This window comes from Dromiciops gliroides, chromosome 2 (genome assembly GCF_019393635.1).
Source record: "Dromiciops gliroides isolate mDroGli1 chromosome 2, mDroGli1.pri, whole genome shotgun sequence".
In the NCBI taxonomy this organism is placed as follows: Eukaryota; Metazoa; Chordata; class Mammalia; order Microbiotheria; family Microbiotheriidae; genus Dromiciops; species Dromiciops gliroides.
This window is the reverse complement of record NC_057862.1, coordinates 351288597-351309097: the sequence shown is the minus strand read 5'-3', so window position 1 is coordinate 351309097 and position 20501 is coordinate 351288597. Positions and strand designations below refer to the sequence as shown.

At 40.6% G+C, this 20501-nt stretch overlaps 1 protein-coding gene across 2 annotated transcripts in view; it reads left to right on the top strand.

The window, feature by feature from the left end:
• Nucleotides 1-20275, top strand: part of ADRB2 (adrenoceptor beta 2) — a 128934-nt gene extending 108659 nt beyond the window's left edge. For both annotated transcript variants that reach the window (XR_006355073.1, XM_043989839.1), the window contains exon 2: nt 19753-20275. Coding sequence is in view for 1 of the 2 variants with exons in the window: in XM_043989839.1 (XP_043845774.1) it covers nt 19753-19787 (35 nt within the window). In the remaining variant the exon portion in view is untranslated. The remainder of the gene's footprint in view (nt 1-19752) is intronic.
• The last annotated feature ends 226 nt before the right edge of the window (nt 20276-20501 follow it).

The following is a 20501-nucleotide window of genomic DNA, read 5'->3' as shown; positions in this document are numbered from 1 at the left end:
GGCTTCATGAAGTGGTGCCTAAATTAAACATAGAGACAGCTACATACAGGCAGAAAATAACAAGAAACAGGGACAGTAAGGAGCTGTGTGTGTGTGTGTGTGTGTGTGTGTGTGTGTGTATGAGACTAAATAGGTATGAAGAGAAGAAGGGCAAAAGAAGACTAGAAAGGGAATTTAAAGCCAGATTGTGGAAGAGCTTAACCACCTGGTTAACAATTTTTTTGGTTGTTTCTTATCCTAAAGGCAAAAGGAAGCCACTTGCAAACTTTGTAGCAGGAGAACAACATGGTCAGACCTGTTCATTAGGAAGTTTATTTTGGCAGCTCTGTGAAGGCTAGACTGGGGAGGATAGAGCCTGGGAGCAGAGAGATGTTAGGAGGTTTTTAAAGTAGTCAACCAGTCAGTTAACTACCATTTAGTAAGTGTCTACTTAATTAATTACGGCATTTTGTGGGCAAGAGCACTAGACTTGGGAGTCAGAAGCACCTGAGTTCAAATCTAGCCTCAGACACTTACTATCTGTATGACTCCAAGCAAGTCATTTAAACTCTCACAGCTTTAGTTTCCTTATTTGTAAAATGAGGATTATAACCTACCTCACAGGGTGGTTGTAAGGATCAAATTAGATCACACTCACATATGTATATAAAAATTTAAAAATCTTAAAACAGTAGGGAAGCTAGATGGCACAGTGGATAAAACACTGGCCTTGGATTCAGGAGGACCTGAGTTCAAGTCCAGCCTCAGACACTTGACACTTAACTAGCTGTGTGACCCTGGGCAAGTCACTTAACCCTCATTGCCCTGCCACCCCCAAATCTTAAAACAGTATACTATAAAAGCTAGATAACACACATATATAAATATATGTATATTTTCAAACTTTAAAGTAGTAAACTATAAAAACTATTATTATGATTAATAATAATTAAATAATCCCAGCAAGATGAACTACTATGGTATTAGTCAAAGCAGATATGAAGGAGTAGTTGTGAGAAATAGAGCTACAATACAGTCACAAGATTGGCAACTGATTGGATTGGGAAGGTGAGGGAGGGATAGGAGGAAAGAGTTAAAAATAATTCTGATATTTATTGCTGAGATTTTGAAGGGGAAGCTGTGCAGTCTATGGTTACCCAAATGGGCCTCTGTTTGCCACCCTAGTAGGCTAGTCTTCTGTGATGGAATGGAAAGAATAATGGATTTTGAATAAAGAATGTGGTATTGAATCCTGACTTGTCCACTTACCAGCTGTGTATTCTTGGCCAGTTACTTAACTTCTTTGGACCTATTTACTCATCTGCAAAATAGGCATAATAATAGATGCAGTAATTATCCTACAGGCTTTTTGTAAGGATGGAATGAGACAATCAATGGAAAGTGCTTTGCAAACCATAATGTACTATACAAATATGAGCCACATAATATTACTGTTGTTGTTGTTAGTCAGATACCCAGAAAAAAACTGGTTAGCAAAAACATTCCCAACAGAGCTGGTGGGGTGTTGAGTCTTAAGAAGTCTTTTGATGATCCAGCAGCTGTCCTTACTAGGGACACTAGTCTGATCCAAGGCTATAACAAAGCACTTAGCACAGTGCCTGGCACAAAATAGGCATTTAGTAACTGTCTATTGAATTGAATTGAATCTGGTTACCGGTATTTCAGTTGTATCAAAAAGTGGTAAGATGGCCCAGGATTGTGGAAATAAGACAGTATGTTTCATAGAGAATTCCGGTGGCAATCCAAAAGATGATTTGCTAGTGAACACTTCAGGGATAGTCAGCCCTGGATTTGGAGTTAAAAGAAATGGACTTAAATTCTGAACTTTGTAATTTAACTATCCCTGTGACCTTGGACAAGTCATTTCACTTCTGTAAAATGGAAGGGTCAGACTAGAGAATTTCTAAGTTTGTTGTGTTGGTTTTTTTCCAGCTCTACAAGAATTAATCTCCTAGAGGTTGATCTGTACTCAGAAATCTTCGGAAAATAAATCTGGGGAAGAAATACTCAGCTGGTATTACCAAGAGGTTCCACATCAGAAAGTATTTTGTCAGGAGAGTTGCATTGGGAGGAACATATATCTTTGGGGTCATAAAATTCCGACATCTTTTAGAGGTGTGGTAAATATTTATGGTGATTTGTTGTTGGTGATAAGAGATGCCTCTTTGGCTTCTTTAGGAGATACCAATGGATTTGAAGTTAGCAACAAATCAGAAGAGCACATGAGGAACTTTGATAAAATATAGGGACCAGTTAGAGAGAGAAGGTAAAATGTCTTAGTGTATTACCCCCTGCAGAAGCCTCCCCAAACCAAACTCATAGGTTCAGTTTTAGGGGGTGACTACCTTCAAAATCAAGGTAATTTATTTGTCCACACTCCTAAAACTACAAGTAATGAGCCCCCAGTGATATACTTACCTTTAATAGTTAGCCAAATGGGGCAGCTAGGTGGTGCAGCGGATAGAGCACTGGCCCTGGATTCAGGAGTACCTGAGTTCAAATCCGGCCTCAGACACTTAACACTTACTAGCTGTGTGACCGTGGGCAAGTCACTTAACCCCAAGTGCCTCACTAAAAAAAAAATAGTTAGCCAAATGTAAAATAGATAATTTTGGTATAAAATTTAAAAGCTTTTGCACAAACAAAACCAATGCAACCAAAATTATAAGGAAAAAAGAAAAGTGGGAAAGAATTTTTGCAACAAATATCTCTGATAAAGGCCTCATTTCTCAAATATATAGAGGACTGAGTCAAATATATAAAAATACAAGTGATTCCCCAATTGATAAATGGTCAAAAGATATGAACAGGCAGTTTTCAGACAAAGAAATCAAAGCTGCTATCTATAGTCATATGAAAAAATTCTCTAAGTCACTATTGATCAGAGAAATGCAAATTAAAACAACTCTGAGGTACCACTTCACACCTATCAGTGACTAATATAACAAAAATGAAAATGTTGGATTTTGGAGGGGATGTGGGAAAATGGGGACGCTAATCCACAGTTGGTAGAGTTGGGAATTGACCCAGCCATTCTGGAAAGCAATTTCGAACTATACCTAAAGGGCTATAAAACCGTGCATACTCTTTGATCTAGCAATACCACTGCCAGGTTTATATCTCAAAGACATCCCCTGAAAGGGAAAAATAGCTATTTGTACAAAAATATTTATAGCAACTCTTTTTGTGGTGGCTAAGAATTGGAAATCAAAGGAATGCCCATCAATTAAGGAATGGCTAAACAAGCTGTGGTATATAATTGTAATGGAATATTATTGCACTATAAGAAATGAAAAGCTGGATGACTTCAGAAATGCCTGGAAATACTTCTATGAACTGATGTACAGTGAAGTGAGCAGAAATAGGAGAACATTGTGCACAGTGACAGCGATATTGTTTGAGGAAGACTGTGAATGACTTAAGTACTCTCAGCAATACAATGATTGAAGAAAATCCCAGAGGTCTAATGATGAAGCATACTATCCACCTCCAGAGAAAGAACTGATATTGATTGAACACAGACTGAAGCATGCTATTTTTCATTTTCATTCTTTCATTTTTTCTTTTATACAAGTCTTCTTTTAGAAAATGACTAATATGATAGTTTTGCATAATTGCACATGTAAAAGAATAGTCAGCCAATAGATGTATCTCAAAACAAAGTCATTTATCTAGATGGCATCATAAAAATCGTAGCTACAAAAACTTTCTCCTCATAAAGTTGGCATGCACTCTTCTGTAGCTGTACACAGCATGGGTGGGAAGAGTGGGATGCTCTAAAGTACACTAGTAGACAGGGCACACACAACCAATATGTAGCCAAGGAAACTCACTGCAAGCCCTGATGTCCTTTCCTTTCTCATGGTGTCTTTCTGTTTCTTTTTCTGGGTGTAGCATCTATGTTGGACAGGTTGCTCAGCTTGGGCACTTGGGCCTATTCTCCATAACTCAACTCTCAACTGCCAGTACTGGCTCTCTTCCCAACTCCTCAAAGTTATCTCCTGCTTTGACTCACAATTTGTCCCTTGTTGGGTCCAGTGCTTCCTACTAGGACAAGTAGTTACATTGCAAAAAAAAAAAAAAAAACATAAAAAAAAAACTATAGAAAACAACCACCCCACACAAAAAAGAGGTGAGGAATGATTGCCTTTCTGAATACTTCCCAAGTGGCTGATCCTTCACTGGCCAATGACACTTTATTATCTGTTATCTGTCCCATATCTTCTATAATTTTATCACTGGTAATCATAAGAAATCCATTGATCTAGGCATCCAGATTAACTCCATTTGAAAGCAAAGGTAAAGGAAGTGGAGAAGAGAAGCCCAGGTTAGCAGTAGGATTGAGCACTTTCTTCAAGTGTATGAAGATCTACTAAGAAGAAGAAAGATTCCATTTCCCCCCATGACACCTCAGAGGACAGAACAAAGAACAATAGAGGCAAAGTAGAGGGAATTAACTTCTGGCTTAATGAATGGAAGAACTTCCGAATATCAGAGCAGCCTGGTGACAGCATTGCCTATGTCATGAATGAATGAACCCCTTGCCCCTGGAGGTATTCAAGTACGGATCAGACAAAGAGCTGTTTGGGCTCCTCTTTAGGTAAATCATGGACTAGCTGCTCCCGAGATTCTTTCCAATCTGAGATTCTAAGATTCAGTGACTCTGGACCACTAAAAAGTGAGAAATGGATATCTGGGTAGAAGTATACAAACTAGGGCAGCTAGGTGGTGCAGTGAATAAAGCACTGACCTTGGATTCAGGAGGACCTTAGTTCAAATCTGGCCTCAGACACTTGTCACTTACTGGCTGTGTGACCCTGGGCAAGTCACCTAACCCTCATTGCCCCGCAAAAAAAGAAAGAAAGAAAGAAAGAAAGAAAGAAAGAAAGAAAGAAAGAAAGAAAGAAAGAAAGAAAGAAAGAGAGAAAGAAAGAAATATACAAACTAGATGCTCTCAGGAAGACTCTCTGGTTGGCCAAAGCTAGGCTCTATATTCTTTGTATTTGTATTGATTGATTTGTATAATTTTGGCTTAGGGTCAGAAAGACCTGAGTTCAAATCCTGACTCAAATACTTACTAGCTGCATGACCCTGAACCAGTCATTTAATCTCCATGGGCTTGTTTCCTCATCTGTAAAATGAGGGAATTAGGCTCTAATATCCCTTCCAGCTCTCTTAGCTCTCAGTCTATGACCCTATGACCCCCAAGCTCATAAATCATCAACACCTATTAGTAAATTGGATTTTGCTGCCCTCAACATAATCTTCTAACATGGGACACAGAAAGCCAGAACTAGAAAGGAATTTATTGGGCCACAAGATTATAGGATTCAGAGCTTGGAAGAGACCTTAAAGATTATCTGGTCAAATCCCCTTGTTTTCCAAATAATCACGGTAAAAACTGGCATTTGTATAATGTAGTAAAACCCTTTCCACACGTTGTTTTTCCTTTGAGCCTTCCTCTCAGATGAGCTAACAGAAACTCAGAAAGATTAGATGATTTGCTGGGGTCACACAGCTCCTAAGTGTTGAAGGCGAGATTTCCATGCAGCTTTCTCCTGCCTCTCAGTCCAGTCTTCTTTTCACTGCACAGCCTTGCCTATATTTCCTTCTAGTCTGGGAATTGGCTAGAAGAGAAAAATTGAAGTCCAAAGAAATTAACGGACCTGCCGAAAGTGACACTGATCTTTTCACTCCAATTTTTTCTCCCATTACACCATGTCTTTCCATTTTAAGTTGAAATCACCTACTGCAACACTTTTAGGATCTATATTTATTAGTGTAGTAAAAATATTCACAGGAGAAGATGGCTAGTCTTCATGAGTTTCTGTGGCCTAATGATCTTATCACCCAGTGGCCAATCTTCGGGTGATGCCCCACCTTGGATTCAGCTTGGCTGATCCTTAGTTGCCAGATTCACAGACTGTTACAAATCCCTTCTAAAGTCTTTTAGCAAATGGCAACTACCACAGCTTTCTCTCTGACAGCAAAGCCTTGGACAAACCAGACTCACCTCCATGCCACAGTGAGGCATCAGAGGAAGACCACTACACTTAGAACATAGAGGTTAAGTATGAGAGCTAGAAGGGACCTCAAAACATATGATGTGCCACTAAACCCAGAGGCAAGAAGACCTGAGTTCAAATCCCAGCTGAGACACATAGTATCCATATGACCTTAGGCAAGTCACTTAACCTCTGTTAATAAAGGCACCTAGCTCCCTGGGTTGTTGTAAAAATCAAAGGAGATGATATTTTATAAAGGTCTCAACACAGTGCCCGGCACAAAGGAGGCATTATGTGAATGTTAGCTATTATTGTTATTGTTAGCTATTGTTGTTGCTAGCTGTTATTGTTGTCATCCAGAACTGGAAAGGTCTTTAAGACATGTTTGATCTCACATTTCCTATGTCTCTGTTTCTGTGAAATGGGAAGAAACAGCCCTGCCTTGTCTTGTCTCCTTGTAAGGCCTGTTTTGGGAATCAAATGGTTTGTGCATTGTAAAATACATTGTGATAATAAATGTCTGTCATTATCCTTATTAAATTGTAGAGCTGCTGCATCTGTCTTTAACCTGTGGATTGGCCAGAAGGGAGCAGACAGGCTGAGGCAGAGAAGAGCCCAATAAACAGTGTGGTTGGTTGTAAGGAAGGAGGCACTGAGACCCTCCCATCCCCTTCTCCACCCTCTCAGCCTTCTGTCCTCATTGGGAGCTAATCGTGTCGACAGCACACTCTGCCAGCTTTGGGCATGTCTCTGTAAAATCTATTGGCAACTTCCCTTACTGTTTCCTGGCTTTTGTCCCCCGGAGAATATTTGAATGCAAAGGGGAGGTGTGACCAGGAACACTGAGTAAGACACTGCCAGCCTTTATGGGTTCTTGCCATATAGCACTTACTGAGTGCCCCTGTGTGCCCTGCATTATGCCAGGTACCCGCTATCAAACTAAACTGAGTCCAAGATGCCTCTTTGGGGGCCACTCATTCTAGCAAGGGAGGCCAAAGTGGGTTTTTTTTGGAGGCATAGCCTGTATGAATCCTAAACTGGGAGTCAGAAGACTTGCATTCTAATCTTAGCTCTGCCATTAACTCCTCGTACGTAAGTCCCTGGGAAAGTCCCCTTCTCTAGGGAAGTCACTTTCTGCCTCTGTAGACTTGAGGGGCTAGAACATAGAGCATAAATTACCTCAATTAGAAGGAAACGGAGCATAAAATAGTAGGACACTGAATGATATTAGAGTTGGAAATGGTAACAGGAATAATAAAAATGAATTAACAAATTAAGGTTTACACTTTTCTATCTATCAGTCACAAAGCACTAATTCACACGGAATCTTTCCTTCAGTCGATTGTCCAGCCAGCAGACATTTTTAATTGAAATTCTTCTTTTAACGGTGAGAAGTAGAGGTTTTTTCAGCATGAGGCTGCCCAAACCAGGAACATGTTACAATAACATCATTATTGAATTATAACCAAACCTCACCATAATATTGCAAAATGCTTCTATGACATCATTTGGCAATTGACTATACATAACATTTTAACCTCATTCCTGTGGCACTAATACCAGTAGTAGCTCAAATTTCTATAGTGGCTTAAAGGTTACAAAGTGCCTTCCCTGCAATTACTTTGCAAAGTAGGTAATGCAAATATTATTGCCATTTTACAGATGAGAAAACTGAGGCTTATTGGGGTAAAGCAACTTGCTTCAAGCTTACACAGCTAGTAAATCAGAAGTTAGATTGTATTGTATTGTAACTGCAAGCCCGCTACCATTTTCGTTATACTGCACTGCTCCACAAAATGTTGTTTAATCTAAAAATCATGGTTTTTAGATGTAGTCAGTGTCTTTTAGTGAGGTTATGTGTGTTTCTATGCTCTATACATGTGATTTCATTGAGAGAGGAGATTCATCATATGGAGCTTCCCTCCACCCCAATACAGATCAGAAATTCATATATAAAGTCTTAGAGTTGTTGGGGGTGGGGGCTGACATGTTAAGTTCTCTGGGTCACACAATGAGTGTGTGTAAAAAACCATATCTTAATGAACCCAGCACTGGCTCTCTAGCCTCTGTGCCTCGGTATAAGATGTTTGCATGTAAAAAAAATTAACCAACGGGACAAGAAAGTATTTCCTAAGCACTCAATTAAGGGTACAGACAATAAAGACTATAGATGAGCGAAAAGGGGAAATTGTGGTCTGAGAAGGTGGTTAAATTTGTTCTGGGTCTCAAAGAGTAGACAAGGGAAACCAGATAATTTTAGAGTTTCAAGGAACCCCATCTAGACCAACTATTAACGTTGTGAAGGACCTGTACATGCTTTCTCTGTCAAATGGTCTTGCAGCCTCTTTACAAGTACTCTCAGTGGCAGGAGCCTCACTATCTGTCCATTCCATTGATTGGCCCTTCCTTATATTAAGCCAAACTTTGCCTATCAGTAAGTCCTCTCCCTGATCACTACTCCCTATATGCTCCCCAGATATTTTATTGCTCCTAGTTCTACCCTCAGGGACCAAGCAGAAGAAACCTAATCCTTCTTTCCTCTGACAACCATTCAATATGGGAGGAAAGAATTTTAGGTGAAGAGAACCAGAAGAAATGGTGCAGAGTGGATTTACCCTCAAGATTCCCAAACATGCTATTCTTGGTTCTCTTTGAAACGAAGGCAATTTTTCTAGCTATCACCATCATTTCTAAAAATGTTCATTCATCACCATTGTTGAAGGGGAAATATGATCATATGATCTTTATCTGATTCTAGCGTCTTCTTTTCATTAAATTAAAAAAATGTGTCTTGTTGCATAAGTTTTCTTGTTAGGAGCAACTCAGTTTGCACAGATTAAACCACACACACACACACACACACACACAAAACAAACAAACAAACAAACAAAATATCCCCATGCATTTCTATTAAATTGACATAGGTGAGATTAGAGCATAATGAACTCTCTTTGGGAAGTTAGGAAAACTGGGTTCTAATCCCATTTCTGCTAATTATTTGCTGTGTGACCTTGGAAAAATCACATAACCTCTCTGAGACCTTGGGCTCCCAATCTTTAAAACGACATTGTTAAACTTAGGTGATTTCCAGGGCCCCTTCTATCCCTGCTCTGTGTTGTGTGGTACCCTCCTATGTGAGTGTTCTATATTCTAAGTGCTGCAGTACATTTTACTTCTAACATTTTGCATTCCATGTTATAACATTTTGCATCTTTGCAATTTGAGAGGCATGGAGGTGGGATGGAGAGTAGAGCTGGCTTTGGAACCGGCAAGGCCTGGGTTCAAGTCCTGACTCTGACTTGTGCTAGCCCTGTCATCCTGAACAGATCACTGAACCACTGATTATGCCCAGTCAACTCTCTGATATTCTAAGTTTCAGAGCATATTCTGCTCAACATTGAACAAGAAACACTATTAGGAGTTCTAGACACAGATGAAATCCTCTGTATGGCTTTTAAAGCTCTTTATAACTTGGCCGCTTCCCACCTTTCCAGTCTTACACCTCACTCCCCTGCATGTACTCTGCAGTCCAGTATAACACGTCCCTCACACACAGGATGGTCCATTTCCTGACCCCAGGCATTTTCACTGACTGCCTCTCATTCCTGGAATTCTCTTCCTCCTCATGTCTACCTCCTGGCTTCCCTAATTTCCTTCAAGTCCCAGCAGAATCCCCCCTTCTGCAAGAAGCCTTTCCCAAGACCCCTTAATGTTAATCCTTTCTCTCTATTGGTTATCTCCAATTTAGCTTGCATATAGTTTATTTGTATAGCTTATTTGTAAGTTGTTTATATGTTTTCTCCCCATTAGTTTGTGAGCTTCTTGTGATCAGGGACTGTCTTTGGTTTTTCTTTGTATCTGCAGAACTTAGCACAATGCCTGGAATATAGTAGGCACTTAATAAATGTTTGTTGACTTCTTGTTGTTAACATGAAAACATATACCTAATAATAATGATAATCGTAATAATAGTATTAGTCATGGTGATGATGATATTTCATACATCTATAGTCCTTTGATGTTTACAAAATCTTTTCCCAGACAGAGTGCTAAACTTGGAGCCAGAAAGGACAAAGTTCAAATCCTGCCTTTGATACTTACTAGTTATATACCCCAGGGCTAATCTCTTAAATTTTTTTTTTTTTGCATCTTTAGATAGATATCTTCATAGTCCTTTCCACCTCTAAATCCATTATCTTATCTTTCTCACACCAGCCTTGTGAGGTAGGGCAGGTAATAAAAATATCACTATTTTCGTTACTCAGATGAGGAAACGAGGCTTTCGAAAAAAGGAAATTACTTAGCCGTGGTGACCTAGCTGCCCCCTAGTCTTCTGTCTTCAGGTCCAGTGTTCTTTCCACTAAGGCTGAGAAGAGTAGTTTAGTAGCCATGTCAACCCTCTTGATGGGAGAGCATCTGGGGTGGGGTGCTGGTGGTGGTGGTGGTGAACCACAAATGTTTGTTTGCACAAGAGAGAGAGAACCTCCTGGGATGGCAGCACGAGTCCTTTTGGTTCAGAAGGAAGGAGACTTTTTGACAGAGGTGACTGCAGGATGTTTGGGCACATTATCCAGAAGCCTATAGCATCTCTTGCTTGGGAAGTTTGAATAAAGTAGATGAGTATCTTTCAGGGACAGTTTCCTATAACAATAACAAGAAGTATGCAACTCTTTAAGATTTGCAAAGTACTATCACTTTTTATCCTTGCAGGGGGGAGGGGTAGGTCCTATTATTATCCCCATTTTACAGATGAGAAAACAAAGGCTATAGCTAGAAAGTGTCAGAACCTGGATCTGAACTCAGTTCTTAACTCCCAGCCCAGCACTCTATCACCTAGCTGCCTAGCTGCCTATTTTCCTATAGGCGGGGAAACAAACCTCAGGATAATAATAGCTCCTGTTTATATAGTGTTTTCTGGCCACAAATTGCTTTATATCATTATCTCATTTATTCTTCACAATTTCCCCCTGAGAGGAATAACAATCATTCACATTTCTAAAGGGATTTACAAGGTACAAAGCAATTTTCTCACAACAGTCCCACTAGGGAGGTAAAGCAAGGATTTTATCCACATTTGACAGATGAGGAAATTGAGTCTCATAGATACTGAACACGTTTTCCAAAGTTACAGAGGGTGGTTCCAGGGGAATTTGAATTCAGGTCTTCTGTCTGAGAGTCCAAGACTCTTTCCACTAAGTTATCTGCTCCCTGATTACAAAAATGAACAAAGTTTAGATCGGGCAAGCAGAATTCACTAGATTCTTTCCAATTGAGACAAGTTCACTTCTTTTTTTGTCTTCCAGAAAGTCAGACACCTCTCTGACCAAGGATCAGGTAATCCTAAATCTAAAGCTGGAAGAGATCTGTTTTTTTGGCAGTTTGTTTGTTTTTTGTGGGGCAATGAGGGTTAAATGACTTGCACAGGGTCACACAGCTAGTAAGTGTCAAGTGTCTGAGTTCACATTTGAACTCAGGTCTTCCTGAATCCAGGGCCGGTACTTTATCCACTGTGCCACCTAGCTGCCCCTGCTGGAAAGGATCTGGAAAGCCATCTTGTCCTACCCACCTATTCTACAGAAGGGAAAGCTGGGGCCCAGGGAGGTTGAAAGGCTTACTCAATTACCTAGGGAGTGTCAGAAACAGGATTTAAGCAAGGCAAAATGCCATAGTGGAAAGATCCCTTGATTTAGCCTAGGATGGACTCCTGGCTCTGGCATATATTAACTGTATGACCCTAGGCAAGTCATTTCCCTTCTTTGGCCATCATTTTCCTCCTATGCAAAATGGAGGCAATAATCCTTGCACTATTTAGGACTGCTCTGAAAAGAAAAAACTTGTAACCTATCATGTTTTATGGAAATAAGAGTCATTATTATTCTACCGCTTTGCCCCTCTAAGGCTTCTTCTTGGCATGGAAATTCTCTAAGCTCTCAAAGGCTTACCCAAGAGAAGTCAAGCTCGGTAGGACATTCTCTTACCAAGCTGGCAATCTTCAAGTATACAATGGGTAGCAGAGAAGCTTATTACCTGGGGTTTGGCCACCAGGCAAGAACGTTCTTGGCAACTTATTAAGAACAGTGTGATACAATTGAAGGAACTCTGGCTCTGGAGTCTGAGGACCTAGGTTTGAATTTCACTATCCTAACTTAGTGCCTTTGTCACCACGGACACATCACTCAACTGGATTGGACCAGGTAGATTCCAAGGTCTCTTCCAACTCTACGGTTATGTATGGTCCTCCTCACCTACTGAGATGTGGAGGGGCCCTGATCTACTCAATGGAGGAAATACCCACAACCAATGAAATACTCACAGCATCGAATTCATAGAAATCTGGAACCTCAGATCTGGAAGGGACTTCAGAATGCACCTAGTTCAACCTGAACAGAAATCTCCTTCACAGCATTCCTGACAAGTGGTCAGCCAGCCTCCAATTGAAGACATTCACAGCCTCCTGTAGCATACCATTTCACTTTTGGTTTGGTCTGATCTTTAGGAAGCTTTCCCTTATACTGACTCAAAATCTCTGCAAACTTTTATCTGTTGCTTTCAGCTCTCTCCCTTGGGACCTGGAAGAATGATTCTAATTCCTAGATGTGTAAACTTGGCCAAGTCATTTTTCTTCTCTTGGCCTCAGTTTCCTATTCTGTAAAATGAAGAAATTGTGGTAGAAGAATTCTGAGGTCCTTTTTCATCCTAATATCCTATGATTCTGTTCTTGCATTTTCTCCATTCTACTTGGGAACAGTTCTGTTTGGAGGTTTTCCCTTATATGGAGCCAAACTCTGCCTCCTTGTAACTTCCTTCCATTGGTCCTAGTTCTGTCTTCTATGCACAACACAGAACATTTCTTATTATCACTGTTAATATGATTATTAGCAAACAGTAGCTGTAGAGTTGTTTGACTCTAAGGCCTTTGGTCACTGCAGAGTTGACTGGACTTTGAATCCATTGATCTAATATGACAAATATGATAAGCAGAAAAAAGGCCAAGGGTGGAGAGAGAGAGAGAGAGAGAGAGAGAGAGAGAGGAAGGCATGTCCTGCTGTCTCCTTGTGCTTTGCAGCTGTTTCACATTCTGGCCCAACTCCAAGGCTTCTTGCAATACAGCATAGCCAAAACATACAAGCCTCTCAGATCAAGAAGGTTGCCTCTGGGATCATATTTTCCAGTAGACATAGTGGGGGTAGGCCAGGGGCTCAGCATAGACAACCAGTTTGGCCTGTCAGGGTGAGCTGAAGCTGGGGAAACACTTTTCATTTCACAGTAACTTAGAGATCACTTGGGAGTGTTTGTGAAGGGAGACAGGGAGAGTTAAGCAGAATGTCCCTGCGTATGGAAGGGGATAGAACACAGCTCTAAGCAGATCTATGCTCCCTCTTCCATAGGAAAACTAGGCAAAGGGAAGAAACTTGGTTGAGGAAGAAGTCCTGAGTTTTGGGGAGAAATCTCTCAGTTGACATTGATTTGGTGAGAGCCTACAAACCTTTCCCTTACCTTCTACCTCTCTCTATTCTCAGACTTATGTGGCAAACTTCAAGATGTTATGATGAATAGTATCATAAAATTATAGAATATTTGAAATGGGAGGGACCTTAGAATTAAATATTTTTAAAAGATGCTTACTGATATCTTTTTTTTTATATCACCTAGATTTTCCCCCTTCCCAGAGGGCCATGTCTTATAACAAAAAATAATTAATTATAATAAAGAACAAGCAAACAAACAAAGGAAGAAAGGATGGAAGTTAAGAAAAATCAATTTTAAAAATCTTACACCATATGCAATAGAAGATAGAATGTTACTAGCTGGAAGAGACTTTGGAACATAGGATATCAGAGCCTTGAGGTGTTTTAGGGCATTGAGTATTAGGGTGAAAGGGATATTAAAATATAGAATGTTAGAGCTGAAAGGGACATAAAAATGTTCAAGTTAAAAAGGACATTAGAATATAGAATGTTAGAATTCAGAAGAACCTAAGAGCATTGAATTGTAGCAATGAAAAGGTCTTCAAAATATACAGTGTCAGAGAACGAAGGGAACTTATTCAATCCAATATTTTCATTTAATGGATGAGAAATCAGAGGCCCCCAGCAGATAAAGTGGCTTGTCCATGAATTAGATTTAACCATGACCCTCTTACTCCAAACCCAGGACTTTACATGTGCCATTAATTTACTCCTTGATCTTCACTAGTCAGTTCTCCCCAATATGCTTCAATTCCCTCATATATATAATGGAGCTAGATGAAGGAGCTGAATTAGATTATCTCAAAAGGCCCTTCAGGCCTAACTTCGTGATTCTAGCAGGCATAGCCCATGGCCCTAAGAAGGGCACATATAACCTAGTGCAAGTGATTTTTCAATGATCATGTGCTCTGTTAAGAAAAGAGCTTGGTTCAGAGCCCAGAGGTTTTGGAGTCCATTTCCAAACAAACTCTTTCCATCCTGGTATTTGATCATACCCTCTGGTCTTCACTGAGATTTCACCCATGGCCCTGTGACCAGAGAACTGAAAGATCACATAGTGGTAATATCTCATTGAAAATAAGTAAAGATAGACTTCTGGGGCAGAGCCAAGATGGCAGAGGAAAGGCAGTGAGCTCCCGAACTCATGACACGATCACTCCAAAAAACATACAAATAACGCCATAGGAAAATGCCCGGAGCAGCAAAACTCACAGAAGAGTGTGCTGAAATCATCTTCTAACCAAGAACGGCTTGGAAGGTCAGAAGGAGGGAGATGATATGCTAATACAGGAGTTGGGCCCAACCCCACAGTCACCCTGACACAGATCCGATCTCAGGAAGTCCTCACCAGAGGAGACCCCCAGAGCCTCTGAATCAGCTGAAGCACCAGTGTCATCTGGAACTAAGCTCACAGTCTGGTGAGTGGGCTGAGTCCTGGGCAGGGGAGAGACTACAGGGGTCTATGATGGTGCTGCTAAGGCAGAACTTGGATTTTACACCCCTGCTGAGAACCAAGAGGTAGGCTCAAGTAGCAGAGGCCCAGGTGGGGGAGGGGCACAGGCTCATCAGAGCTAACAACCACAACACACAAAACTGGTTGATTAGCAAGTTGGTCTGGGGTCATCTAGGACCAGGAAACAGGCCGGGCAAGGGAAGAACCTGATTCTCCTTAAATCATACCACCTGGGACTTCTTAAGCTTGGGTTACTGCAGCCTGGAAACAGTGCCCCACTTTAAGGAGCTAAAAGTCTAGTAAAAGAAAGGCAAGATGAGCCGACAGAGAAAGGTTAGGACCATAGAAAGTTTCTTCAGTAACAAGGAAGACCAAGGGGCACCCTCAGAGGAAGATGTCAACATCAGGGCCCCTATATCTAAAGCTTCCAAGAAAAATATGAATTGGTCTCAGGGCATAGAGGTGCTCAAAAAGGACTTTGAAGATAAAGTTAGAGAGGTAGAGGAAAAAATGGAAAGAGAAATGAGGGTGATGCAGGAAAGACATGAGAAAAAAGTCAACAGCTTGAAAAGTCAAATGGAAAAGGAGGTACAAAAGCTCTCTGATGAAAATAATTGCCTAAGAATTAGGATTAAACAAATGAAAGCCAGTGACTTTATGAGAAACCAAGACACAATAAAGCAAATCCAAATGAATAAAAAAATAGAAGGCAATGTGAGATATCTTCTGGGAAAAACTGCTGACCTGGAAAATAGGTCCAGGAGAGAGAATTTGAAAATTATTGGTCTACCTGAAAACCACGATCAAGGAAAGATCTTAGACACCATCTTCCAAGATATTCTCAGGGAAAATTGCCCTGAAATTCTAGAAGAAGAAGCTAAAATAGAAATTGAAAGAATCCACCAATCACCTCCAGAAAGAGATCCCAAAAAGAAAACTCCTAGGAATATTATAGCCAAGGAGAAAATATTGCAAGCTGCCAAAAAGAAAGAATTCAAGTACTGTGGAGCCCCAGTCAGGATAGCACAAGATCTAGCAGTTTCTACATTAAAGGACTGGAGGGCATAGAATATGATATTCCAAAGGGCAAAGGAAATGGGATTACAACCAACAATCACCTACCCAGCAAAACTCAGCATTAACTTTCAGCAGAAAAAATGGGACTTTAATGAAAAAGAAGACTTTCAGATATTTGTGATGAAAAGACCTGAACTGAATGGCAAATTTGACTTTCAAATACAAGACCCTAGAGAACAATAAAAAAAAATTGGAGCTGGGGGACATACCTGGGGTCATACAGAGGGCGACTGTCTTGTGTCTGAGGCTGGGTTTTGGCTGGGATCCCCCTAGGTCCAGGGGTGATGATTTGTCCACTGTGTCACTTAGCTAGATGATAACATTTTTAGGGTTAAATTGAGGGGTGAAGGGAATTCACTGGAGGAGGGGGAAGAGATGGGGTAGGAGCAGGGCAGTAAATGAATTTTACACTCATCAGAAAAGGAGGGACTAACAGACACACCCAACTGGGAGGAGTTATCTATTTAATCTGGGCAGTAAATGAGCCTAACACTCATCAAAATTGGCTTAAAGACCTCAGTCTCATTAGAATTGGCTCAAGGAGGGAATAATGTACACACTCAATTGGGTGGAGTAATCTCTCTAACCCTTCAGGAAAATAGGAGGGGAAGGGGATAAAGAGAGAGGGGCAAAAGAAGGAAGGGCAGAGTGGAGGAGGGGACAGACAGAAGCAAATCCCTTTTGAAGAGTGATAGGATGAAAGAAGATGGATAATAGAATAAATATCATGGGGAAGGGAATAGGGTGGAAGGGAAACAGTTAACAATAGTAATCATGAAAAAGAGAAAAGGGGGAAAAATTGTACAAAAATATTCATAGCAACTCTTGGTGGAGGCTAAGAATTGAGAATCAAGGTAATGTCCATCAATTGAAGAATGATGGAAAAAGCTGTGTTATATGATTGTAGTGGAATGGTCTTGTGCTACAGGAAATGACAAACAGGATGATCCCCGAAAAACCTGGAAAGACTAGTGAACATCGATGTATAGTGAAGTGAGCAGAGCTGAGAGAACATTGTGCATAGTGACAGCAGTATTGTTCAATGAGCAATTGTGAATGCCTTAACTACTTTCAGCAGTGCAATGATCCAAGACAATCCCAAGGAACTAATGAGGAAGCTTACTATGCAGCCCTATAGAAAGAACTGATAAAAAGAACACTTGTGGATTGTACATATATAACCTGATTGCGATCTTGTGGAGGGGGGAGGAAAGGGAGGGAGGGAGGGAGAAAAATTTGGAATTCTAAATCTTATGAAAATGAATGTTGAAAACTACCCTTACATGTAAATGGAAAATAAAATGTTTGTTGCTAAAGAAAAAAAAAGAAAATAAGTCGAGATTAGGGGTCAGGTAGGTGGTGCAGTGAGTGAATAAAGTACCAGCCCTGGATTCAGGAGGACCTGAGTTCAAATCAAGCCTCAGACACTTGACACTAGCTGTGTGACCCTGGGCAAGTCACTTAACCCTTATTGTGCTTCAAGGAAAAGAAAATAAGTAAAGATTTATGATATTTAGTTTCATTTATTTATTTGTTCATACTTGTTAGCATTTATGACATCACAGAATTTAGAGCTAGAGGGAACCTTAGAGATCAGTTAGTCTGACTCCATTATTTTACAGATGAGGAACTAAGGCCCAGAGAGGTTAAGGGATTTGCCTAAGGTCACACAAGTAGGAAGCTTCAAAGCAGGAATGAAGGTCTACATCTTCTGATATTTAAATCCCAGTTTCTTGTTTTTCCCTGTGTGACAGGGAATATTACAAAAGGAAACCTTTAACACACTATTTTTAAATGAAGGCCTTTTACCTGAGAATTGGATTGGCCAACACCTCAGGGATGAGGAAATACATAGCATGATCAATCCTCCAGCTCAGAAAAACAGGAATCACTGAAATTCCTTCCTTCTAGTCCTAAGGTTCTATAAGTGGATTTTGTTTTATAAATGAAGAATTCCTTCCATAGTTGTACCCTAATCCTATATCATGGCTTGCAAGCAAAACAGTGTAGTGAAGATAGGGCTAGATTTTTGAGGTATCTGAAGAGCATATCAATGAAAGTTTGGAGTCATAAGTCCTGGGTTTGAATCCTGGCTCTGACACTTGGGTAACCTTGAGCAAATAGCAAACCTCTCTGGACTTCAGATTCCTCATTTGTAAAATAAAGGGGTCTGGATTTGGTGATTTCTAAGGCCCTTTTCAATTTCTTTTTTTTTTAATTCTGTAATGTTGACTTTAAATTCTTAGAGATTCTTCTAGGGGAACACAAGAACTCTAGGTCTTACCCAGCTAGAAAGCCTTCAAGTGCAGACCCAGTGGCAGATGCTATCATCTAAGAACCAGCTTAATTACATGTGCAGAATCTCATGACATATTCATTCATTCATTTATGTCATTTATTAAGCACTTACTATGTGCCAGGCACTGTGCTAAATGTTGGGAATATAAATGCAAGCAAGAAAAAAAAAAAAAAGACTGCTCCTGCCCTCAAGGGGTTTACATTCTGAGAGGTGAAGGTAACATATAAAAGAAAGTAGAAAGGGTTAAAACTAGGGGATGAATTCTTTTGGCCACAGACAAGGGTAGTGTTGTGTTCTACAATTGTGTGTGTGTGTGTGTTGGGAGGCTCTACATCAAAGTTTTGAAGTATTAATAAATGGTGAAATGATTGAGGAAAATAATGCCTGAAATCGAAGGTAGATGAAAATAAGACAACTGCTCAAATGCACTGAAGAGTCAAGTTAAAGTTTTGTTGTTCCCTCCCACACCCCCAGTTGGAAGCTTGGATATAAGACGTCTCTTCTTTCTGTGCCTGCACTAATTAAATTTGCTCCACCAGATGTGGTCTGCCTGAGAATCCCTAGGCTAGGAATTATGAGGCCTAGACTCGTGTTTCAGTCCCGTCTCTTGACTTTGTGGCCTTTGCTAATATAGCGATCCCTTTTTCATATAATGTCATAGCTGGAAAAGAACCTCCTCATTTTAAAAATGTGAAAAGTGATAGCTGTCCCATTTTACCTTTGTCTTCATTTTAAAATGAAGGACATGGAGAGACAGAGACAGAGAGAAAAAGAGGGAGTCGGGGGGAGAGAGCAAAAAAGAGAATGGAGAGAGAGAAGAAAGAAAAGGCAGACAGATAAACAGATGGAGGGAGAAGAGAGGGAGAAGGGAATAGAGAGGCAGAGTGACAAAGACAGACAGGGAGAAGAACAGAGGAAGGAAAACAGATAGAGAAACAAGACAAAAATAGAAGAGATATAAAGAAAAGACAGGAAGAGAAGAAGGGGAGAGGAAGATAGGAAAAAAGGGATAGAGAGACAGGGAAAAGAATAAAGGGAAAGGGTAAGAGTTCAGGAGAGAGGAGAGAAACATAGAAAGGACGGAGTGAAAGGTCCAGGTTTCCTGATTCAAAAATCCAACATTCCTGCCACTGTACCACATTAAGTCCCTTCCTCTCTCATGACATCAGGTTCCTCGTGGGGTTGGTCCCTAAGGTCTCTTTCAACATTAATATCTACAATTGTAGATCTCTTAGGGGTTCTTAACCATTTTTGGGTGTCACGGATCCCTTTGGTCTGATGAAACGTCTGGGCCCCTTCTCAGAATAACATTTTAAGATGCATTAAAATAAAATATTATAGGATTACATAAGAAACAAATTATATTGAAATAAAGGTTTATTTTTTGCCATTCAAATTCATAAGCCTGGTGCTCTCTGAAATCTCATTGTCTCTTTCTATCTTCCCCAGAGAGCCCAGACCATCCTGGGACAGTTGAAAGCTGAATGAGCTGTATTTTCTCCTGTTTTCCTGGGAGGGCAAGCGTTGACCCTGGGGACTGCTACCTCGTGGTGCTGCCTGCCTCCAGGTACGTGCCTGCAGTGACTTCCTTTCTGCTACTGGAAAGATGACGGAGAAGCTCAGGATCTGAAGGCAAAGGAGCAGTGAGCCATGGAAGGAGATAATCTGGAAGGAAGATGCCGGTCAAGAGCCAGGAGATGAGGGTGAACCAGGAAACTGCAAGCTGCTGCAGCCAGAGATCTCCAAACACCAAGGTCTCTAGGAAGGAGAAGAGGGCTAGTGTGGGCTTCCCTGGCCCACCTAACCCGAGGACAGGGACATGACGCCTCGACACTCCAGGGATTTTCTTTCTTTATTATTAACAAGTTCATGGGAGTCAGCTTGAACTGGCCTCATAATGGGACTCAGGGGACAGCAGGACCCAGATGGGCTGTGTTGTCAAGTTTGAAAAAAATAATCATTTTAACATAAATGGAAGAAACATTGAAACAGTTTAACTTTGTACTTTGACATTTGATTCTCGGTCATGGTTCTTTCTCTTGTCCTCTCCACAACACCCACCCCTCCCCGCCTGCTTTTTTTCTCTTTTTCTCTTTCTTTCTCTTTTTACTACTCCTTTTTCTTTCTTCCTTCCCTTCTCTCCTTTCCATATCATCTTTGTTCTGCCCTCCTTCATTTTCCCTCTTCTTTCTTTTTTC